Here is a 24,639-nt window from a genome sequence, read left to right as displayed (position 1 = left end):
GAGACCTTTCTGATCTCCTCTTGCCTTGACATCAGTGACCATAAATGTCTCATATGGAGGAATCAGCATCTCTTTCTCATGAGAAAACTTAGAATATTTGCCACATCGGCACCTTCACAAGTGTTAGATAACAAAAACCAAAAACAATTGTAAACTCTTGGCTACTCTAGATCAAGAAATTATGATGCAAATGAACCTCTTTGTTTAGAGCACTTCTTATACTTAAACTTTTGAATCACAATAATTTAATTTATGTTTCTTTTAATTAAGGTTACTGCATCTGTAACTTTCACAGAGTCAGAACTGCTCAAGCTTTATTTGCATGTCTCACCAGGAACTCAGTTTGTCTAGTGTGAAGCCACACATAGACCTTCATAAGATAAACAGTTTACATTTTACAGATCATAATCACACTTCAGCTGTTACATCCTACAGCACGCACATTATCAGCGATATAAAAAGCCACCTTCCTCATCTCATAGTTTCAAACGTCATTGTCGTCTATCTGTGAGCAAGTGACTTTTCTGATCTTGTCCTCTCATCATTGAGCTCCGGAAAAATAAAGATAAATAGACAAGGTAAAACCGGCAGTAAAGTAAAATATTAATATTGATATAGAACACAGATTTAATTGCATATTTGGGTTTTTTTTTTCACTCCAACAGAAAATACACAATTTAAAACTGTGTTTTGTAAGATGTTGGTGAACACATAACTGTGTATGACTATTGCAGTGATAGATTTAGTATTTGTGAGATGCTGTTGTGTTTGTCAATTTTTCCAGAATCTGTGCTTCAATAGATCATCTGAGGGATTTGACTGAATCAAGATGCTGCTGATCATTGAAGCTCTTCTTCTCATTTTAGCTGCTCTAGGACAGGTAAGCTTGTGTTCTAGTATGAATATTACAGACAAGAATACTGATGATTGATCATTATGATTCCTGTTGCTGCAGGATCACAGAGCTGCTGCAGGACAGAAATATCCATTAAATATGGCACTGAATTCTGTTGACGACCAATATATGGGCTGTAGAGAGAAAATGGAAAAACTGGTGGAGACAAAATATCTGAAGAAGGAAATCAAAGACTCTTCTGAATTTAGGGATACTTGGCACGATGGTGAAAACAAAGCCAAGAAACCACAGGATAATTTGAAACAGATTCATTCAGTCGCCATTTATGTGTACACTAACAACAATTCGCATGTATATCGTAATTTCAACAATGCTGTTCGTGGTGAGAAACAAAAATACAAAGACCAGAAATTCAAATGGTATTCACTTCACTTTCTGTTAACAGAAGCGGTACAGATTCTGAAGAAAACACAAAACAAATGCTATTCGACATATCGTGGTTCGACTGTTGAGTTTGATAAGATTGTTCCTAACACAAAGGTTCGTTTTGGTTCATTTACATCCTCCTCTCTTGATCGTAAAGTAGCAAATGATTTTGGACTTAAATCTTGTTTTGAAATTGAAACTTGTGAAGGTGCTGATGTGATCAAATACTCCAAGTATCCTGACCAGAAAGAGGTACTGATTCCTCCATATGAGAAATTTACAGTTGTTGATGTCAAGACAAAAGGTCAGGAAGGTGCCTGGTGTGACACTGTGTTTAAGTTAAAAAGCTCTGGGAAAAAAAGTTACCTGAACTGTGGTGCTGATGTAAAACTGGTACAAGACAGGGCCAAACTTTAAATCTTCACTCATTGTGTCTCGTCAAGTCAAAAGTTGCTTCCTTTATAATGTTTGATAGCTTCATTAATTCTAAATGATAATCATCTTTTCAAGTTTAAAGTAAATGAAATGTTTGTTTTTTTTAAATCTAGTTTCACAGTTTTCACATGTAACTTTATTTTGTGTAAGGGGAAAGTGAATAGGCAAAAGCTTGTTAATAGGCATAATTTTAACTAGGCCTACATGTTAATAATAATGTACCAGCTAAAAGGGTTTCTTTCTTGAGAAAAATTAACATGTACTGTAGCTGGTATATATCCAAATAAATTGATATTGAAATGAAATCGAATCGCAAACAATTTTGTCAATGCTCAGCCTGTTTTGAGTTTAGTTGTTTTTGATCAGGTTTTCTGTTCTGTTCATGCCTGAGTTTCTTGGTTGTTTTTTGTTAATTAGTTCAGTTCTCCTTTTTTCCCTGCACGTTTGTTTCCTATGTTACTGAGTATTCTGTTCAGGTGTGTCTATTTAGTCTCCCCCTTTGTTTGCTAGGTGTATTTAAGCCCTCTTCAGGCCTTGTCCACACGTACATGGGTATTTTTATAAACTGAGTTTTTCCTGCTTCGGTTAAAAAAAAAGTGTCCATATGAAACTACAATAACATGCTAGGAAGCGCTGTCAAGAGCGTGCCAAACCAACAGATGGTGATTCAACCCTAATCGTAAAGCCATTTTGGCCAATCAGAAGCCTGGAATAAAGGTTATTACCGGTTCTGGTTCCAATCAAAATCTCTGGTATTACCGTCTACCGTCTTTTCGATTCACCCTGGCAGGAGTTTTCAAAAATGTTCGGTTTTAGTAACCGGATACTGCATTTGCGTGTGAACGAACAGCCAAACCACATAGAAAAAGCTGCGGTTTTGAAAATACCTGCGTTCATGTGGACAGGGCCTCAGTTTGTTCCTTGTCTTGCATTGTTTAACGTTGATGTGTATGTGGTTGTCATTTCTTATACTTATTCTCCTGTTAGTTGTGTTGATTATCAGATTAAACTCTGTCTGAGCATTTCCTGAGTCGTGTGCTTCATAACAGCCACCTACTCTGTGACAAAGGCCTAATAAAAACACAGTCGGTCTACCAGTCATTGTACCATCTAAACATTAAATTGTTATCAGTAAACCTAATGAAATTCTGTTCAGTTATGAAATGTTTTGACAATCACAATACAGTTCTTATGATGCAAGATTTTTTTTTTTCTTTAAAATAACTCATCCACCACCGCAGAAATAATTCTCACTCTGAACTCTTTTTTTTCTTCAATAAAATATCAGTAAAAGCACTGAAGCTCTTCAGAAAATGTTCAGCCTCAAAGGGTTAAACTTAATATTATATGAGGTGTTTAATTAAATATTCATTTATTTTTGAGGTTTACAAATTCTGCAACTCTGCACCACTATCTAGGATACCTAAAAATGTATCAAACCCTGCATTTGTGATTTTGTTATGCAAATGATAAACATCAAAGCATCAAAATTCAATAGACAAAATTCATAATTTATCAAAAAGCAGATAATAATCACTAAATAATAACCATTTATCTTGATCCTTCTGCAGGTTCACCTGAATATAATTTGAGCAACTTTAAAGTCATTTGGTTACAGCACTGGTCAAAGTGTATGCATCATATTTAACTTACTATATAGAGCAGGGGTGACCAATCATGCTCCTGGAGGGCCACTATCCTGCAAAGTTTAGCTCCAAATCAAGGTCTTTCTAGGCGTACTAGAAACTACCAGACAGGTGTGTCGATGCAGTGTTGTAGTACTCGACTACTCAGTCTCGAGACCATATTGTAATGATCCAAGAAGTGGTCTTGTCATGGACTTGTGCGCATTTTGACTCGGAATTGACTCGTACTTGAACATATTAGGAATCTGACTCATTCCCGAGTCCACTCGAGTCCCATTCAAAATATTTCATGATTATTACTGTATGTTATTATTTCTGTAAATTGATGTTTGGTTGACACGTCCAATGATTGGTGATTTTCTTGTGCACAACTGTGCATGACTTGAGACTAATGTTAGTGCAAAGGCAGCAGGACTCAGGTAGTAGCGGGAAGTTTGAATCATCTTACTGACTCAGATCTTTGAATCTCGTTCCTCAAAATGAACAAATCTTTTTTCAAGTAATTTCATTCAGTTTAGCAGAATATAAATGACATGTTACATTTTAAATTCCCCAACACATACTACTTGCACAAACGCTTATCACATTTGTAATAAAAAGTAAACTATAGGCTAATACAGCCACGAAGGCCAAATTATGAGTAAAAAATGATTGATTAATCAATTGCTTAGCAGGGTTTGAAGCTATGCAGTCTGTTAGTTCACCTCACCTCCAGATCAGAGTCGTTCTTTCTTTTGTCACCTTTTGTCATTTATCACATCTGTTCCCCAAAAAGATTAGATATCTCTCGTGTCTAGAACTCCAAACTTTCTGGTCTTGACTCAGACTCAACATACTCTGAACTCGGTCTTGACTCGGACTCAAATGAGCTGGTCTCGACAGGACAGCAGCCCTCCAGGACCAAGATTGGACACCCCTTGATATAGACTAAAGTTATGACCTTTTTTTTTTTCGTTCGAGAAACCACAAAGACTTTCACAAGTTCTGCATTATAATGAGCTAAACAGGGGTGCGTTTCCCAAAGCGAACTATGGTCGCAAGTTCCGTCGTTACCAGTAGAGTTCAATGGGACTTACGACCATGGTTCACCAACGATGCTTTCGGGAAACGCACCCCAGTTTAGTTGAGATAAAGGCATCACGATCACATTTCAGCTGTTATATCTCAGAAAACACACTAGTGATGTAAAAAGACAACTTCAACCTCCTTATCTTCGTTTGAAGAGTCGTTGTTGTCTGGCTGTAAGCAACTGAACTTTCTGAACTTCTTCTCTCGTTGTTGCTCCTGAACTCCTGAAAACAATAAAAATAACAGACTTTTACAAATATATTGTACTTTTTAAATACACTATCTCTGTATTTAAAAAAATGTATTTAGTTAACACTTGTAATATACTATGGGTTCAAATGTATTATAAGTGGTATCTAAATATATTTTTTAAATAGAGAGATAGCATATTAAAAGCACATTTAAGTTCATATTTCATGGTGTCTCAAAATAGCACAGTTGAGTACACTTACATGTTCTTAAGATTATCTTAAGTATTAAATAAGTACTTAATAAAGTGTACTAAATAATAAAGTACTAAATAAAGTGTACTTTTTTTTCACCTGGGTGGTCTCAATGCTTCAGAGCTTGGTTGTCCTGGGTCCGGTGGACCTAGAGGTCCCAACAGCTGCACTTCATGTAAATGCAGTTTCCATTTGGTATGTTTGGGTCGCATACAAGCTATCAGCTCTTCCAGAAGTGGTTAAGTCCACTCCAGCCCCCAAGTCCAGTCCAGTGCCTGCTCCTGCCCACAAGTTAGATTTATTTACGATCACAAGAATGCACAAAACAACTCCACTAAGGCTTTTAAATCCAAAGGCTTACACATTTAGAAATATATTGATAACTACGTCACTTTTCTGAGCATTTCTATTAAATTTCCTCTAAATTCTACAATGATTGCAATCTGAGGACGTTTGCGTGATCTCTCATCTATCTATCCTGATCCTCTCAGCCAGAGCAACAGAGAGAGCTCATGAGAAGACAACCGGAGTTATGAGTTATACGAGTTAACCAGTCTGTGAATCTGTGAAAGATATGCATTTGTCAGGAATCAACAAAGGCACAGGGAAGAGACAGATAAAACATTAAACCAAATAAATACACAATTATAATCATATAAGAATTGCCTATGTTCCTCAAGCAGTAGTTAATGTGTGTATTTATTAATGGTAAACGTAAGCCTTTAGCATCGCATATATGACTTTGGAAACGTGAGTGGCTCTGGCACGCACGACACGTTAGGAGTAAAATATCACATCATAAGGCTTTGGTGCTAGCATCAGTGACAGGTGAAGAACAGACAGCGGGTTGTAGCACTTTCGTGGAAGGTCAGTAAAGTAAAGGACAATTAAAGGCACAAAAACTATTAAACTATATTTACTGTATTGTGATATTATTAACTAATAAATGTAGTAAACTGAAATGTTGTCCCTGAGCGCCTTAACGACATCTCTACAACTTTACAAAGTAAACATGTATCCAGCTGCCACCTATGTGCATTGCAGAAACCGTGCACTTAATTTGGCAATAGTGCACTCAACACGCATCCCTTTGGTTCAAAATGCCTTGAATGCTGTACAAGACATTGTGTCTTACATAACAGCTTCACCAAAACGACTGCAAACCTTTTTAGGTGAAAGCAGCACGAATCAGCGTTTACAAAAGTTTTCGGACACACGCTGGTCTCAGCATGATGTGTGCATCAGCACTGTCCTCCAAAACTACGAGAACATCTATGTGACAATGGATCACCTGAAGACTGAGGGGGACCCCAGGAGCTGCAATACAGCTGCAATACGATGTCTCTTAGCAGAACATTGGAGATGTTTGATTTCATTATCAGCATTATTGTGATTCAGGGTTTATTACAATATCTAATGCCTCTTAGTAACTTTTTGCAAAATCCAACTTGTGATCTACCGAGTGCTGCCAGTAATGCCAGTGTGTTGGTGATGCTGCTTCAAAATAAAAGGGAGGATGCGATGTTTCGGAAAGATGTGGGATCAAAGTTGTGAGTTGGCTGCCAAACTTCATATCAATCTCTCGGTCCCTCGCATAGTAACAATGCAGACAAAGCGTTCAAACACACCAGCAACAACGCAGATGAATACTGGCAACGGAATCTGTTTCTTCCCTTCATAGATCACCTAGCATCTGAAGTGAAAGACAGAGTTTGCCTGGCACTCCCACAACTGAAAGGCCAGTATTTGCTGCCGGAAAAACTGTCAGAATTGTCGGACACAGTGTGGCAGGAGATAAAAAATGAGTACGGGGCACTGATGCCCAATCTTGATGGTGCTGATGTTGAGGTGGAGATGTGGAGGCAATTTAATGGTACCACATGCAGCAGAAGTGACATTTGTGAGGTTTTAAAGAACACGGTGGAGTTTTTCCCAAATTTACATTGTGTACTGAAAGTCCTCCTAACTATGCCAGTCTCCACGACCTCTGCAGAGCGGTCTTTCAGCGCAATGAGGCGCCTGAAGACATATTTACGCAACACGATGGCTACCAGCTTACTGGACTTGCCCTTATGAACATTCATCCTGAAATTAAAATCAGCAGAAGTGCTGAAACTTTGATTTGATACAACCGGGAGTGAGTATTTGATGAAATTTGATGCAACCAGGAGGGAAAGTAAACTTCAAATAGGTAAGCAAAGGTTATCTTTTATTAATAATTTAGTGGTATTTATTAAGTATTTGTGTGAGCGCTTTATAGTCGGTGATAGGTGATGGGGGGCTGGGGGTATTGGGGGGCGGTGCTAGTTCTGTGCGTACCTTGACATAAAATCCTGCAGGCGCCCCTGATGTACTGAACAACGCGCTTTGAATTTACATGATATAGTCATGTCCATCAGCTCCAACATTTGTTCCTCTTGGTTTAGTTCAATCAATAATTCTTTGTCAGAAAACACAATTTGTTTTATTCAACAATTTGTTTTATTCAACAAAATAAAGTTATTTTTAAGTAGTGCATCAAAGTGATTTTTTTATGTGTCTAATTAATTTCTTCATTTATACTTACATAATTTTGCATCACATTACTAAACCATTTTAGAGCTTTCTATTGAACTAAATGCCAGCAATAGCATATGAACTCTTAAATGACCTTCTGAGTGTTTGTGGCAATATTTTATTTACACTAAAAGAAAAAAGCTGTTGCTTCTTGTTGAAAAGGTATTTTCTAAATATAGAAATATAATAATTAAAATGAAATATAATATAAACATACCTTTATACTTAGTATTTTACATCTTAGTCATGTTGGAGATCAAAAAGAGATAAGAAGAGTGATGTTGGAGTTTTTGTGGTTTTCATTGTGCAGAAGAGAAGCTTGTGGTTTTGTTGTGAGTGAGTGTCTTTACTAACACCATGACACTTTATGAAATGAGCAATAGCTGCTAAAACCTGTGCAATGGCGAGTGTCTTCTTATGTGTTCATCCCTTTAACATTCAGTCACAAAATTAAAGATTAATTTCAGTAAATAATTGAGAAGTTCAATTGATTAGGCTTGCTCAACAAAAATATTATTTGTTCAAAAATAAACAAGGCCCGTACTACTCATAGGCAGAGGAGAGCTCGGTTTGTCCTGCATGAAACCACAGGCCTTCACAAGAGTTGCATTATCAGATGAAATGAACAAAGACAGCTGGAAGATGCTGAGAAGATTTGCACTCTCAAAAAACTGAGTTATAACATTGGAAGAGATGTTCATTTTAAAGAAAAGTGACCGTCTGTATGCAGTACCAGTTTAAAGCCCAAGACCAGCCCATTTAAATCATGACTGAAAAAATTGAATAAATGAACAGTTCAGTTCTTCCTATCCAATTTTATATATGTATGATAGTTTCAACCTGATAAATAATGAATTGCATACTAAATTGCTTCAGGAAACAATGTGCAATCAAACATGCATAGTGCAACTGCATGGTTTGAATAAACTAAAAAAAATCAAATAAATGAACAGTAATATGACAACATGGATTATGCTCTTCTATGAAAAGTCATATTACACCATTGCGTCTTGCCTAAATTACATTTTTATTTGAGAGGTTGCAATGACCGTGTTACAGTTGTACTGGTTTGAAGAGATGAGGCAGGTACGGATTTCCACAATACACAATACTTTAATCCAAAAGGCAAGGAGAACCAAACATACAACGTAAACATAACATTGAGTAACATCTAAGACGGACAAGAAGTGAAGGGAGTGAGTGCAATATAAAGGGAGTGCTATCAATAGAGTCCAGGTGCAGGTGATCCGTGAAGCTGAGGAGCTGACGAGGGAAGTGAGTGCAGGTGAGGAGACAAGAGGATCATGGGATTTGGAGTCCGGGAGACATGGGATCCGTGACAGACCGAAAATATTCAGTCATTTACTGGACAGAGTCTGGAGCTGACTCGGGGACTGGAGCAGCGTCTGGAGCTGACTCTGGGACTGGAGCAGTGTCTGGAGCTGACTCGGGGACTGGAGCAGAGTCTGGAGCTGACTCGGGGACTGGAGCAGCGTCTGGAGCTGACTCGGGGACTGGAGCAGCGTCTGGAGCGGACTCTGGGACTGGAGCAGCGTCTGGAGCTGACTCGGGGACTGGAGCAATGTCTGGAGCTGACTCTAGGACTGGAGCAGCGTCTGGAGCTGACTCGGGGACTGGAGCAATGTCTGGAGCTGACTCTAGGACTGGAGCAGAGTCTGGAGCTGACTCGGGGACTGGAGCAGCGTCTGGAGCCGACTCGGGGACTGGAGCAGAGTCTGGAGCTGACTCGGGGACTGGAGCAGAGTCTGAAGGTGACTCTGGGACTGGAGCAGAGTCGGGAGTCTGGACTGACTCTGGGACTGCCGAGCTCCCGGAGCCACCCTGGAGACTGCCTACCTGCCTGCACCATCCTATCATAGACTGTAAAAAAAGATAGACGATGCTGAATGTGTACTGGAAAATAATCACACACCATTAAGTGATCAACGTGTTTGTTTATTATAGTGAAAACAAAACAAATTAACCCCAGTATATAATTATTTACATACATTTACAAATTATATGCATTCGTTAACCAAGCCAAAAATAATTCACAAAAGAACGGGGAAAAGAGAAAAGAACAAGACCGTGCCAAATCAAAGAAAGAAACAACACATAACCAATCTTACTAAGCAGAAAACAAAACTTCTAATCTAACTCAACCATCAATATTCACACACACACACACACACACACACACACACACACACACACACACACACACACACAAAAAAAAAACCCTACATTGAACAAAAAGAAAAATCTTCAGCGTCAAGGATGCCCTAAATACACTAGCCTTACTAAAACCAAAAATACAAAAAGTGGCATGTGTCACTAAACTAGTGTTCTATACAAGAATTGATAGCTCAGTGTGGCACATGTATATCACGTGATATCTTACCTGTTCTTGATCTTTTTCCCCATTTAGTAATGTCGTTTTATCAACCAGATAACAGAAATGGCGAGAAACACCAGAGAGAAAAGATCGAATGGTCTGTTAATAACACTGACTTATCAAAGAACACAGACTTAACTAACAAAGATTAACACAAAGATGGTACAGGGCAAAACAAGCACACGAGTCAACCACTGAACAACAAAAGAATGTGTGCATGGCGTGCCAGAGAACTCCCGCTTCCTGCACAGGTGCGCTCTTTAATAATCAACTAGGGCGCCCTCATTGGTGAAGCCGCGCGTTGTCGTCACCACGCATCACAGTGATTGGCAAAAGATTTGTCTACTCAGGTACCTGCATCACCCTGCTGAAACGAAAGTAAAGACAAAGAAAAAGAGAAGAGGGAAGAAAACAAAAACAGAATACCATTCCCAAAACAAATAATAACATGGGACGTAACAATGGTGAAACATCAAACTTTGTCAGGCCATCACAAACACACCCTTCAGCAAAAACTCTAGATCTTCACAATTTTGTGTCACAAAGGCCTTTAGATTAGACTGACCAAATGTGATGTTGATCTGATTGAAGCAGGAGGAGTTTGTTAAAATACAATGTGTGGAATTTGCAAAAACTGCAAGAATTCCGCAGAGAAATTCAGAATATCTCACTTCCTGTTTGGTTATCAGACTTTGCACCCAAGGACATTTTTGTAGGTATTGGGCTGTTACACGTGTCTGCCGTATTTCATACTTGTACGTGAAATGTAGTGCGAAGGGCACTTAATTGAAATGTTGTGTATATATATATATATATATATATATATATATATATATATATATCAAGCCATTTTTCCACACCTAATTCTGAAACCCATTCCAAATTTTCACCACTTCAGACACGTGTGCAAAGTTTCATGAGTTCTCGAGCATGTTTAGGCCATCAAAAATGTGATTAATTTCAGAGAAGAATAATAATTGACTGAGCAATTCATACGGTCCTCACACCATCGGTGCTCGAGTCCAAATTAACCTTTTTTTTTCAGATTCAAACTTTTAGATTTGTGAGCTAAGTCAATTTTTCACATTCGGAAACATATTTGAGCCACTGTGAGATCAATATAGAGCTGAATTAATCGTGAGGCATCAGGTTAATCTGATAATGCAACACCTGTGAACTTCACAGTGTGAAGGCCTGTGTTTTCCTGCAGATCAAACTCTGAGTTTCCTCTGCTTAAGATGAGTACGTATAGGCATCACGTATAAAACCTTGTGTATTTTTTAAAAACAAAGTGAGCAGATTTCCCACACAAATAAAGTTCATAAGAACTAAGAAGACTAGAATAAGCGCATTTGAACAAATAATATTTTTGTTGAACAAGCCTAATCAATTGAATGTTCACTGAATGTTAAGGGGGTGAACACTTAAGAAGAACATTTAAGAAGAGACTCATCATTGCACAGGTTTTAGCAGCTATTGCTGATTTAATAAAGCACCATGGTGTTAAAAGTGAGTAAAGCCACTCACAACAAAACCACAAGTTTCTCTTCTGCAAAATGAAAACCACAAAAACTCCAATATCGCCAACATGATTAAGTAGGTAAAGTAGAATTTATATTTAAAAAATCTTTTTCAAACAATTTAAATTAAATTCAACAAGAAGCAAAAGCTTTTTTTTTATAGTGTGTTAATAAAATATGATCTCTGCAAGCTGCATTGCACTCAGAAGGTCATATGGTAAATCATAGACAGAAAGCACTAAAATTGTTCAGTTATATGATGCAAAAAGATGTAAGTATAAATAAAGAAATGAATTAGAGACCCATAAAATCACTTTGAGGCCACTGAATTGGGTCACTTAAAATAACTTTATTTATTTTTTTTTAAATTAAACAAATTGCATTTTCTGACAAATAATCAATGAACTAAACCAAGAGGAACAAATGCTGATGTACATGACTGTATAATGTAAATTCAAAGCACATAGTACATTGTTTTGGTCTTGGGTGGTTTCTTGAACAGAGCACAGTTCAGGTCACTTCTTGTTCCAGTGCTTTCCAAAGTGAACACAGTGTCACACCAGAGATCTTTCTGCTCTTCTTTTGTTTTGACATCAGTGACTTTAAACGTCTCATATGGAGGAATCAGCACCTCTTTCTCACGATCAAGCTTAGAATATTTTGTCACATCAGCACCTTCACATGTGTGGATTTTAAAACAAGACACTTTTCCAAAACGTTGTGCTACTTTAATATCAAGAGAGGAGGATGTAAATGACCCAAAACGAATCTCTTTGTTCAGAACATACTTATAAAATTCAACTTTTGTACCACGATAAGTTGAATAGCATTGATTTTGTGTTTTTTTCAGGATATGTATTGCATTTGTTAACAGAAAGTGAAGTGAATACCATTCGTATGTCTTGTGTTTGTACCGCTCTTTATCACGACGAGTGGCAGGATTGAAGTACTCATATACAGTAGCATCAGTGTACACAAAAATGGCGATTGCATGATTCTTTTGCAAGTTTTTATCATTTCGGTTGTTGACAAAATCTTCCCCTTTTTTCCAAGCTGTATTAAAATCAGGTGATTTTTGGAGTTCATTCTTTAGATATTTTGTCTCCACCAGTTCTTCCATTTTCTTTCTACAGCCCATATATTGATCATCAACAGAATCCAGTGCCATATCCAATGGAAATACTTGTCCTTCAACAGCAACAGCAGCAGCTCTGTGATCCTGCAGCAACAGGAATCATAATGATCAATCATCAATATTCATATCTGTAATATTCAAGAACACAATCTTACCTGTCCTAGAGCAGCTAAAATGAGAAGAAGAGCTTCAATGATCAGCAGCATCTTGATTCAGTAAAGTCCCTCTGATGATCTACTGAAGAACAGATGATGAAAGACAACCACAAACACGACAGCCTTTCACAAATACTAAATCAGACTCTAAATATAATGGGAAGGAATATGTACATAGATTAGCAACTTCTTATATAATGCAGTTTTAAGTTCGTATAACTAGAATTTTTGACAGAACAAAAGTATTTTTTTTAAAAATCACTAAAACCTTATTATTATTATTATTATTATTATTATTATTACACTGATGGAAGTTTTATCATTATCTTTTACTTCAACCCCAAACTTACCTGAAAATACTGTTGTCTCTTTTTGTTTCTGAGTTTGCTTTTCGTTATTTTTCAGGAGTTCAGGAGCAACGACAAGAGAAGATCGGAAAGTCAGTCGTTCTCAGCCAGAAGACAATGACTCTTCAGACTAAGTGAGGAGTGAGGTGCCTTTTTTATATCACTGATAATGTGTGTGGGTTAATAGTGTGATTGTGATGGCCTACGTGTGGTTTCACACTGGACAACCTTTTTCCTGTCTGCCCAAGATGAATGCCTTTTTTCCAACCTGATCTCCTCAGAATTTGTAATAATGGTACATAATGGTACTTTTTTTTATGAATGAAATCATCTTTAATCCAAACTCTAACTCTGAAAAAAAAGACATAGATGTGTAGATTTATGCATTAATCAACTTATGTTCTTCCTGTCCTCTGTAACTTGTTGAAGTCCTCATGAACTCATTCTCAGATAACATAAAAGTGTTTAATATTAGTATAATGTCTTATTACAATGCTTCACAGACAAAAGTGTTGATGTGAGCATCGTATTTCTTAAAACATGTAAAGACTGATTATCATTCAGAATCAATCAAGCTTTCAAATGTCATTATTATAATGGAAGAACCTCACCATTTGAAATGCATTGAATGATTATTTACAGTTCGGTCCTGTCTTAATTCTCTGATTTATTTTAATATTAAACACCTCATATGGGGGTGTTGTATAAACGGCTTACATGTGTGGCCCCTTTAAGACTTGTTGCCCCTTTAAGACTTGTTGCCCCTTTAAGAAGTGACGCAGCAAAGTTGTGTGGAGGAAATGCAAGCCGATCCAAGTTGGAGTGTTATATGTGTGCGTGCATCTTATAAAGTGAGTGATTCACTGTTAATATACACTTAGGATAAAGTTTAGCTTGTAATCTTGCATATAATTAAGTGTTGAAGTTAATGTAACTAAATTCGAGTGATTAAGCGTGTTTATCTAGCGATTGGTACATGCACGTGCATATTTACATCTGTCGTCAGATTATATGATCACTTTAATTATACTGATGTTATATCTTCTTTTGAGAGAAATTGTTATTCACATTTTAGATGTTTGTAGGAAATTACAAATATAAGTGTGAGTTGAAGATTATAGTTAAATGGTTTATTCAGATGCTAATATGTCTAATTATAGTATTTCATTCATTGCAAGTAATATTCCACACTGTGTGAATTATTGTTTAATATATAGGATTGTTAAATAATTGGATCTGTATTATTTACTTATTGTAATTATTTATCTTTGTACAGACCACACACCTAATGCTTCAGTAAAAAAGACCTCAAAGAAAGAACTGTGGTTGACTGAGTTCCTGGGTTCTGACCGGCCCACCAGGGCGAGTGTTTCTTATCAAACAGTCCTTAAGAGATAGAGCTGAAAGTCCAATTTCCAATCCTACATTTGGTCCTTCGAGCCGGATTGTCACTTCCCTGGATTAAGATGTCAGCCAGTTCTGCACCAGTAAACCCTTCAGTTCGCCCAAAGCGCCGTCCAGCTTATTTACAAGATTATGAGGTGGATATTCCAAGCCTTCATAAATCATCCTCACCAGTTAATACAAGACAGCAAGCAGTGGAGTCATCTGATGACGATTACTCTTCATCACACATTAGAGCATCAGCTGCAAAGCCTAAAAGAGTACACAGTTTACCTGTGTTTACTCCCCCTTCGAGGCTGACTGTCAGGAATGAGCATCGTGACCTCCTAAATACTCTACAACAGCGCATTTCTAGCTCTTCCCGCCAGTCGTCACCACAATGTCCAAATCGACCACTACTGTCTGAACCCAATGCAGAGTTCCGTCCCCTTAGTGATGAAGGTGATGGATACCAGAGTGATCGATCAGATGCAAGCTCTATAAAGTTGCAAAGGATCTCAGAGGAGAATTCCAGACTTCGTGAAACACAGCAGGCCATTAAAGCTGACCTTAAAAGAATTGAAACAGCCAAAGACGAGTTGATTCAGCTTTTAGACCGAGCTTGTAGTTTGCAGAGACCTTTATCGACTCCTAACACCCAGTCTAATCATCCATCCGTTAAGTTTCACCATGCCGCGCATGTGAGTGATGAAGACTGGCCAGAGCCTCCTCCACCCATTGCATATGAGGAGACAGAAATTACGAAACCGTATAATGACCAGCAGAGGCTTTACAGCAGTACAAGGGCCACACCAACACTTACCCCTCGACTCACTACAGTGGAGAAGACTATGGATTTCCGCCATCCAATTCAGTATGATGACCAGCAGAGGTATGGCCAGTACCCTTGCCCAACTGATAAGTTCTCAGCATGCTTATGACCACCCATGGGATTCATCCACACATCCTTATCCTGGGCATCACAGAATGGCATCCTATGTGTCACCTCCCATTGCATCTGTGGATCTGACAGAGAAATATTATAAGGGCCCATGTCCCACCATTCCTTATTTCCGCAACAATGATCCCAGTGAGTTTGCCCGATTAAAAATAGCCTTGGACAATCTCTTGCCATCTGATAGTACTGAGATGTTTAAATATCAAGTTTTGGTTGACCACCTGAAATTGGATGATGCTTGTTTAATAGCAGACTCCTTCTTGCACTCCCCTACGCCTTATCAAGACACCATGATGGCCCTCAATGAGCGGTTTGGTCAACCCCACCAGGTAGCATTAAGAAGGATTGCTACCATTCTTGATTCTCCTGATATAAGCCGCAATGACCCATCAGCCTTTGAGAAGTTTTCCCTTCAAGTGCAGTCTTTAGTTGGTCTGCTTAAGACTTCAGGTCAGGCGGGTAGCATTGAGTTGCAGTGTGGGTCGCATGTTGCACGCCTCCTCAGTAAGCTGCCACCTGAAAGACGGGCTGATTTTCGCCGCCACATGTTACAACGGCCTGGGGTAACATACTCATTGTTAGATCTGTCAGAATGGCTGAAATATGAGTCTTGGTGTCAAAGCTACGATGATCAAACAATAAAGGGGGAAAGCCGAGCCAAACGAGAGCCCAGAGTAGTTCCACGAACACGCCGAACCACTGCCACTGTACTGACTGGGTCTGGGAACAATGCTGAGGTGACAACCTGTACATATTCTCCTGCCAAGGTTGATGAGAAAGCTAAGAGTAGGCTCTCAGTATATTGCTCTTACTGTCAGAACTCTGAGCATCCATTCAGTCAGTGCCCCAAAATTCCAACCCTTACCAAAGACCAGCTCTCAGAGTGGATACGAACCAATAGGAGATGCTGGCGCTGTGGCCTTGCTCATCAGGCTGTCCACTGTGGACTAAAGAAACCATGTCCGCTTTGTCAGAGAAAGCATCTACGAATCCTCCATGAGGTAAATGAGAGGCCTGCCATACAAGCATCCAAAAGAGAGGCTTGCTTAGTCAGCTCAGCAACACAGACATTGTACCTGAACAAACCAGTCAGCAGTAATAAAGTCTTACTCAAAGTTGTCAGAGTTCTCCTTCACCACGGCAATTGCACCCTGGACACATTTGCAATCCTTGATGATGGATCCGAGCGTACGATGCTCCTGCCAGAGGCCGCACAGAAGCTTGGCTTGCGAGGGACTCAAGAAAGCTTAGCTCTGAGAACAATCCGTCATGATGTGCAAACCCTTGATGGAGCTTCAGTCTCATTCTACATTTCTCCATACTCCAGTCCGAAGAAGCGGTATCTCATATCTGGAGCTTTCACTGCCCCACAGCTTGATCTTATTGATCACTCTTACCCAATATCCAAGCTGCAGAAGCAATACAAACACTTGGTTGGACTACCACTGCAGTACTTTGAGAAGGCAAAACCTCTCGTTCTTGTTGGTGCAGATCAAACTCACATAATCTCACCAATCGAGCCAGTAAGACTTGGTCCACCTGGAGGCCCAGCTGCAATAAGAACAAAGCTGGGATGGACACTCCAGGGCCCTACCAGCCTGTTGGAGCAGAAACTCAAGCCAAAACAGTGTCTCCACCTTTCCATTCCCCTCAGCAACACAGAACTGTTCAAGAATGTTGAAAGGCTGTGGCAAGTGGATGTTTTGCCATTTCAGAATGAAAGGGAATGCACAAGATCCAAGCTGGACCAAAGGGCCATTGAGCTACTTGAAACTAAGACTGTCCGCGTAGAGGTGGATGGAATACGCCGCTATGCGACACCCCTGCTACGCAAGTCTGACATGCCCTATCTTCATGCTACTATGGAAGCTGTCATGCCACGCCTACGAAGTACTGAGAGAAAACTTGCCAGAGACCCACAACAAGCTGAAGCTTATTCCTCTGAAATCCTGAAATTGGTTCAGTCTGGAGCTATCAGAAAGCTCAGTCCAGAAGAAAGGAAAAGAGATGGTGAGTCCTGGTTTATTCCACATCACATGGTGTGCCATAATGAAAAGAATCGTGTGGTGTTTGATTGCTCTTTTCAATTCAATGGCCTCAGTCTGAATGATTCCCTCCTTGCTGGCCCCACCTTGGGTTCATCACTCCTTGGGGTCTTACTCAGATTCCGTGAGCATGCAGTGGCCATCAGTGCTGATATTCGGGGCATGTTTCATCAGGTCCGCCTTCTTCCAGTAGATAGACCACTTCTTCAGTTTATCTGGCGTGACTCAAAGGAGAAGAGTTCCCCTGATGTCTTTGAATGGCAAGTTCTGCCATTCGGGACAACCTGCAGCCCCTGCTGTGCTACCTTCGCCTTACAGCAGCATGTAAAGGATCATAGCCAACCCAACGAAGATGTGAGGTTCTCAATAGAACAATGTTTCTACGTTGACAATTGGTTGCAGAGTTTGTCGTCATCAGAGGAGGCAAGGCAACTGGTTGACAAAATGAGGGGTCTGCTGGCTGAGGGAGGTTTTGAGTTGAGACAGTGGGCCAGCAATGTACCAGCTGTCATTCACCATCTTCCACATGAAGCCAGATCGGAAGGTCTTGAACTCTGGCTAGCCCATAAAAAGACTGATGTCCAGGAGTCCACATTAGGCCTTAGCTGGAATTGCCCTACAGATGTCCTGACGTACCGTCACCGGCCCATAAATCATGGCGCTCCAACCATGAGGATTATTTACAAAGTTCTAGCTAGTCAGTACGACCCCTTGGGATATATCCTCCCGTTCACCACCAGGGCTAAAGTACTGGTCCAACAACTTTGGAACAAGCAGCGCAGCTGGGATGACACCCAACTTCCCCAAGCTTTAGTCCAGAACTGGAACGAATGGGAAGGTGAGCTGCAGTTTCTGTACAAGATCAGTTTCCCAAGGTCATATGTACCAGCTTCAGTGGATCAAACCAGATCTGTAACAGACCTTCATGTGTTCAGCGACGCCTCAGAGAGTTCATATGGAGCAGTCACTTATCTGCGCACTGAAGATCATCTTGGTAAGATCCATCTGTCATTCGTACTGGCACGTTCGAGAGTGGCACCAAAAAGAGTCCTGTCAGTGCCCCGTTTGGAGCTCTGTGCTGCTGTAATTGGTGCACAGTTGACAAACCTGCTGAGAAAAGAGTTAACTTTGCCACTTCGCCACACAGTTCTTTGGACAGACTCCACCACGGTTCTGTCCTGGATTCAGTCAGAGTCCTGCCAATTCAAAGTTTTCGTCGGTACCAGAGTGGCTGAAATCCACGAGCTTACCAACCTCACTGACTGGCGATATGTGGACTCAGGTCAAAATCCAGCAGATGACCTTACAAGGGGAAAGACTTTGAAAGACCTTGCTAAGCCCAACAGATGGAGCCAAGGGCCCCCATTCCTGCTCCTCTCACCAGAAAGCTGGCCAGCAAAACCTGTAGAGTGCCCTGAGATTGACAAGTCTGAGCTCAAGAAATCTGCATTCTGTGGAGTAGTAGCTGTAGATGCATCATTTGGCAGTGAGCACAAGACCTGGACAGAATTGGTAAAGGCTGTTGCACAAGAGCTACATGGGGCGGCTGGAGAGCCAGGAGAACCTACAGCGAACACTTACCAAGCAGCAGAGATCTGCATATTCCAGAAGGTGCAAAGTGAAAGCTTTCCTGAGGAATTACAACGGCTGAAATCAGACAAGCCTCTTCAACATAATAGCCGCTTACTCACCCTAGCTCCAGAATATGATGCAGCTTCCAATCTAATCCGAGTTGGCGGTAGGCTAAGACGTGCTGAAACATTAGATCCTGCCCTGAAACATCCCATTGTACTAGATTCTAAACATCCAGCTGTCAGGTTACTCCTCCAAGATTTCGATAAAAGTCTCTGCCATCCAGGCCCTGATCGGGTGTTTGCAGCAATAAGAAGACAGTTCTGGGTTCTAAGAGGAAGAGAAGCCATCCGCAGCTTACAGCATGCCTGTATAGAATGCCAACGTCTGAGAGCCAAACCTACCGTTCCCAAAATGGCAGACCTTCCTTTAGCACGCTTGCGTCTTTACAAACCAGCCTTTCATTCAACTGGGATGGATTGTTTCGGTCCCTTCCTCGTGAAAATTGGTCGACGAGTAGAAAAGAGGTGGGGAGTCCTCTACAAGTGTCTTACCACCCGGGCTGTACACTTAGACCTTCTGCACAGTTTGGACACTGATTCCTTTCTGATGTCCCTTCGAAGGTTTATTGCACATAGAGGTTCCCCTGTAGAATTACTATCAGACCAAGGAACAAATTTCCGGGGTGGGGAACGGGAACTCTGCGAAGCATTCCATTCTATGTCACCTGATCTTCAGCAAAGACTTGCACCACGGAAGATAGCATTCCATTTTAATCCTCCTGCAGCACCACACTTTGGGGGAGCGTGGGAGAGGGAGATAAGATCCATTAAAATGGCATTATCTGCGACTATTGGGGCCCAAACAGTATCCGAAGAAGTACTCAGGACCGTGTTGATTGAAGTGGAGAATATTCTTAATTCGAAACCCCTTGGGTATGTGTCCTCTAATGTGGCTGATCCTGATCCAGTAACACCCAACCTTCTTCTCATGGGGCGGCTAGATAACTCCCTGCCTGCAGTCATATACCCTAAAGAAGAAGGCTTGAGTCGTCGTAGATGGAGACACTCCCAGGTACTAGCTGACCACTTCTGGTCCTCCTTTATCCGCCATTATCTTCCAAACTTGCAGGTCAGACAGAAATGGCACCATACATTCCCTAATATAACCAAAGGGATGGTAGTCATGATAATGGACCCCCAGCAGCCCAGAGCACACTGGCCTATTGGAAGAGTAGTCCAACTGCACCCCAGTCAAGACTCACAAGTGAGATCAGTGGACGTTGAAGTTCAAGGAAAGGTTTATACTAGACCTGTAGCTCGACTTGTGGCCCTACCCCCCATCCCAGAAGATGATAAAGAGGAGCCTAACACACCCACTGCTGCATCAGTAGCTCACACGCAACCTTCTCAAGTGTCAAATTGATCACACAATTTGGGGGCGGCTGTATAAACGGCTTACGTGTGTGGCCCCTTTAAGACTTGTTGCCCCTTTAAGACTTGTTGCCCCTTTAAGAAGTGACGCAGCAAAGTTGTGTGGAGGAAATGCAAGCCGATCCAAGTTGGAGTGTTATATGTGTGCGTGCATCTTATAAAGTGAGTGATTCACTGTTAATATACACTTAGGATAAAGTTTAGCTTGTAATCTTGCATATAATTAAGTGTTGAAGTTAATGTAACTAAATTCGAGTGATTAAGCGTGTTTATCTAGCGATTGGTACATGCACGTGCATATTTACATCTGTCGTCAGATTATATGATCACTTTAATTATACTGATGTTATATCTTCTTTTGAGAGAAATTGTTATTCACATTTTAGATGTTTGTAGGAAATTACAAATATAAGTGTGAGTTGAAGATTATAGTTAAATGGTTTATTCAGATGCTAATATGTCTAATTATAGTATTTCATTCATTGCAAGTAATATTCCACACTGTGTGAATTATTGTTTAATATATAGGATTGTTAAATAATTGGATCTGTATTATTTACTTATTGTAATTATTTATCTTTGTACAGACCACACACCTAATGCTTCAGTAAAAAAGACCTCAAAGAAAGAACTGTGGTTGACTGAGTTCCTGGGTTCTGACTGGCCCACCAGGGCGAGTGTTTCCTATCAAACAGTCCTTAAGAGATAGAGCTCAAAATCCAATTTCCAATCCTACAGGTGTCATGATCATTACTGGGAGTGCCCTTGTCTGCCACTAGAGGGCACTCCAACCTGGACTTTTGGTTTTCATCACTCGGACTACATTGCCCATAATACACCTCCTGGACTCATTAGCACTTCATTGCACCCAGCTGTTTTGTATTATGTTATTAGTGTCTGTCTATAGCTGTGTCCCAATTCTGGGTCCGCGCACTTCGAAGTGCATGAAAGGGGTGGGGTTTTGGAGTGGAGGGTTGCCAGGTCTGCGCAACAAAACCATCCCAAAAGTAGTGTAATCACAGCACAAGTGTAAAAGTATCCCAATCCCAGACTTGGCAACAATGAGCCGAGCGTCGTTACATGGCTATCAGCTGTGTGACAGACAGCTGACAGTTGACGTTTATGTGTGCATTTTAAAGTTTATGACTTTCATTGGGTTTTGACATGCTTCACTGCCGGCGACGACGGGACACTGGACCAAAATATGTTATGGTTAAACTATGTAATGTTAGTTTTATATCATTAGCAACTAGTTAACCTTGTTTGCTTTTTATGTTAAATTATGTTAAATTTATGTTAACTGTGAAAATATATACATTCATATTTATACATTTACTCTGTATTTAAGTCTGAATTTAAAGTACAGTACTTTAGGATTTTATTCAACTGCACTCCATCTCAGTCGTTGTTTATGATGTTCAACCTAAGTTCTGTTGTAAACAGTTGTAAAGGTACTTTATGTAATGTATAGAACGATGTAGCCTATTTTAATGTAAAAATATTTAATTTACATGATGAAAAAATGATTGTATATGTTGTATATGTAAAATGTTTCATGTAAAATTATAAGTTGCATAAAAGAAATAAACAATGAACAGAACAATTCTTTTATTTACAGACGTGAACATGCGTAAAAAAAATGATCGAACAGAAATTATAGTAATTAGAAATTACTCTGGCTCATTTACAAATAAATTACTTTACAAACATAATGTATAACTTATGCATTTCATTTTTAACTTACATCACAAAAATAAGCTGTACAGAAATTAGGCTGTTTCATTGACAAAGTGACATTTAAATAATATTTATATCGACACATTTTATGCACTGTATTCTGTTCTTGAGAAAAGTGGGGGGAAAGCGGACTTTGAAGTGCGATTCACCGCGGCGCGAGGAGGGATGACGTAATTCGAGAGCGACTTCAAGTGCACCCTCTCCGTTTCCCAGTGGAATGAAGCTCCCGATCTCAAGACACTTCGCGGTCTACACGCGGTTTAACCATACATATTTTGGTCCAGTGTCCCGTCGTCGCCGGCAGTGAAGCATGTCAAAACCTATAAACTTTAAAATGCACACATAAACGTCAACTGTCAGCTGTCTGTCAGCCGCTAGCCATGTAACGACGCTCGGCTCATTGTTGCCATGTCTGGGATTGGGATACTTATACACTTGTGCTGTGATTACACTACATTTGGGATGCCAGACCTGGCAACCCTCCACTCCAAAACCCCACCCCTTTCATGCACTTCGAAGTGCGCGGACCCTGAATTTGGGACACAGCTATTTATACTGAGTTTGTTTTGTTTTTGTTATCGTGGTTTCACTTTATGTCACCGGCTTCTGTTGTGTTTTTCTTTGTTTTTGTGGACTGTTTTGTGGACTCTGACCCTTGTTTGCCTGGATTACGTGACTAGATTACCCATTAAAAAGCTGCACTTGGATCTTACCCTCTTGTCTCTGTGCCATTCCGTGACAGGAGGAATCAGCACTTTTCAGTTAGGCTTCAAGAAATATTTTATTAGTCGCAAGAAACATTTCCAAAACCTTGCTGCTTTATGATCAAGATACGAGATACAAATGAGCCCAAAGTAACCTATTTTTTTCAGATTCAAACTTTCAGATTTGTGGTGCCACAAAGTACATTTTCACATTCAGAAACATATTTGAGCCACTGTGAGATCAATATACAGCTAAAGTAATCGTGATGCATCAGACTTATCTGACAATGCAACACCTGTGAAGGCCTGTGGATTCATACAAAGTTGCTCTCTGTTTAAGATGAGTCATAATCTTGCGTATATTTCACAAATGTGTTAAATTGTTCAGTGAACTTAATTAAATTCAAACTCTATATGTTCCTCTCATGTCAGTACCAGCAGAAATAGGGTTGACACCAGTTGACACCAGATTATGCAGATCACATTCGAAATGTATTTTAATACTGATCAAAACTTCAGAAAACAGTTAGTTTTATTTTAATTTAAGTCATCATGATAACATGTTTAGAAGAAAAGACACGACACCCCCATAGGTTTTGATAGTGTGATAACCAAACTTTTGTGGTTTTCTCTGTGTACTTTGGCACTGACACTTACAATGTGGTTTTAACAAGAACGGTGCTGAAGCTTTGTCAGAGTTAAAGTGAAAAATGACGTGTAAATCACACGTTTTAAGATGCAGAAGGGTGTGCTTCTTAATGTGTTATATATCTGTAAAGGAATGAATATGACTTTAAACTACACCATTATAAAACAATGATTTTAAAAATTTGACTTGTAGATGAGGTGCACTTCAGGCTATATGGCAACAAATTTTGTATTAGGGTCATTCTACAGAAACGTCCACTTTTCTGTCCCTAGACTTTACAGAAATATTACACTTAAAAAACACTTTAGGATTACAATTTTTTTATATTTTAATATGAAACAATATGTTATTTGAACAATGAAACCTTGTTGAGCCATCAATGTGGCAATATTTGTTTTTTAATTAATTATAAAAATTTCAAGCGCCACAGAAGTGCTCGTCCCCACAGTCATGTACAGAGGGAAAGTGCTTTATTTTGAGCTCACAAACAGGTTTTTCTACCATTTTAAATACAATAATGTATGCATAACTATCAAATATATAATGTAAATGACATAAAAAAACCAAATGCTAAATAAATATTATAAATTTTTTAATGAATGTAGTGGTCCCTGGTGTTGTGTCACTGGTGTTACCTTTAACAAAAATCTCTTATTTTGAAAGAAAAAAATCACACTGATGACATCACTTGACTTCCTTCTTTCTATTTCCTGAAGATCAATGAAGAAAGGCCAATGGAAAGTCCACTATCTCTTTTCAGTTATCAGATATTTTAATTATAAAATCATATTTTCATATGAAGCTTTTAGTTGAAGTCACTGGTGTGTCCTACTTTATTGCTAGGGAATTATAAAAACTAGAATACAAATGGATTAAATTACTTAATTTAGTGAATATATCATGATTCACAACATGTGGATTGATTCCTTGCAGCAGCCATTTTGTAAAATGCATTTTTCATGAAAATGTCACTGGTGTTACTGTCACTGGTGTTACCTTTTTATGAAAATATCACTGGTGTCACCGTCACTGGTGTTACCCGTTTATAGATAAACTTTATTAAAGCTATTCATTTAGTTATTTTGCATAAAAAGCACTAAGATTACATGATTCTAACTTTTCTTTCTCATTGTTAATCCTCCTTTGGTCAGATATGGCTAAATTAAGGGGATTTGG

General features: G+C 39.5%; 4 protein-coding genes across 5 annotated transcripts; 3 read left to right on the top strand and 1 right to left on the bottom strand.

Moving 5' to 3' along the window:
• Nucleotides 1-475: 475 nt before the first annotated feature.
• LOC125260216 (erythroblast NAD(P)(+)--arginine ADP-ribosyltransferase-like) lies at nucleotides 476-2,942 on the top strand. Its single transcript, XM_048178501.1, has 3 exons — nucleotides 476-578; nucleotides 785-880; nucleotides 956-2,942. The coding sequence occupies exons 2-3, from the start codon at nucleotides 830-832 to the stop codon at nucleotides 1,697-1,699; spliced, it is 795 nt and encodes a 264-aa protein (XP_048034458.1). The 5' UTR covers nucleotides 476-578; nucleotides 785-829; the 3' UTR covers nucleotides 1,700-2,942.
• Nucleotides 2,943-11,682: 8,740 nt separating this feature from the next.
• On the bottom strand, nucleotides 11,683-13,222 carry LOC125249406 (NAD(P)(+)--arginine ADP-ribosyltransferase 2-like). 2 transcript variants are annotated; one of them, XM_048161698.1, is made up of 3 exons: nucleotides 12,986-13,222; nucleotides 12,636-12,717; nucleotides 11,683-12,564 (listed from the first exon to the last, which is right to left on the bottom strand). In XM_048161698.1, exons 2-3 carry the CDS (start codon nucleotides 12,684-12,686, stop codon nucleotides 11,800-11,802), a joined length of 816 nt encoding a protein of 271 aa, XP_048017655.1. In that variant the 5' UTR covers nucleotides 12,687-12,717; nucleotides 12,986-13,222; the 3' UTR covers nucleotides 11,683-11,799. The 2 variants fall into 2 exon arrangements, with proteins under 2 accessions (XP_048017655.1, XP_048017647.1); XM_048161690.1 differs by having other exon boundaries at nucleotides 12,636-12,714; nucleotides 12,986-13,218.
• Nucleotides 13,223-13,708: 486 nt separating this feature from the next.
• LOC125250490 lies at nucleotides 13,709-15,306 on the top strand. Its single transcript, XM_048163103.1, has 2 exons — nucleotides 13,709-13,833; nucleotides 14,259-15,306. The coding sequence occupies exon 2, from the start codon at nucleotides 14,449-14,451 to the stop codon at nucleotides 15,304-15,306; it is 858 nt and encodes a 285-aa protein (XP_048019060.1). The 5' UTR covers nucleotides 13,709-13,833; nucleotides 14,259-14,448.
• On the top strand, nucleotides 15,305-21,094 carry LOC125260142. The gene is made up of 2 exons (XM_048178390.1): nucleotides 15,305-20,535; nucleotides 20,961-21,094. The coding sequence occupies exon 1, from the start codon at nucleotides 15,353-15,355 to the stop codon at nucleotides 20,363-20,365; it is 5,013 nt and encodes a 1,670-aa protein (XP_048034347.1). The 5' UTR covers nucleotides 15,305-15,352; the 3' UTR covers nucleotides 20,366-20,535; nucleotides 20,961-21,094.
• Nucleotides 21,095-24,639: the final 3,545 nt, after the last annotated feature.

The sequence above is a fragment of the Megalobrama amblycephala genome, linkage group LG1 (genome assembly GCF_018812025.1).
Source record: "Megalobrama amblycephala isolate DHTTF-2021 linkage group LG1, ASM1881202v1, whole genome shotgun sequence".
NCBI classification, from domain to species: domain Eukaryota; kingdom Metazoa; phylum Chordata; class Actinopteri; order Cypriniformes; family Xenocyprididae; genus Megalobrama; species Megalobrama amblycephala.
The sequence above is the reverse complement of the archived record's forward strand: the minus strand, read 5'-3'. Positions and strand labels throughout refer to the sequence as shown.

Coding starts and splice junctions, on each gene's coding strand:
- LOC125260216 (XM_048178501.1), top strand. CDS start 830: ATGCTGCTGATCATTGAAGCTCTTCTTCTCATTTTAGCTGCTCTAGGA. Junction 881..955: donor TTTTAGCTGCTCTAGGACAG/GTAAGCTTGTGT, acceptor CTGTTGCTGCAG/GATCACAGAGCTGCTGCAGG.
- LOC125249406 (XM_048161698.1), bottom strand. CDS start 12,686: ATGCTGCTGATCATTGAAGCTCTTCTTCTCATTTTAGCTGCTCTAGGA. Junction 12,565..12,635: donor TTTTAGCTGCTCTAGGACAG/GTAAGATTGTGT, acceptor CTGTTGCTGCAG/GATCACAGAGCTGCTGCTGT.
- LOC125250490 (XM_048163103.1), top strand. CDS start 14,449: ATGTCAGCCAGTTCTGCACCAGTAAACCCTTCAGTTCGCCCAAAGCGC.
- LOC125260142 (XM_048178390.1), top strand. CDS start 15,353: ATGGCATCCTATGTGTCACCTCCCATTGCATCTGTGGATCTGACAGAG.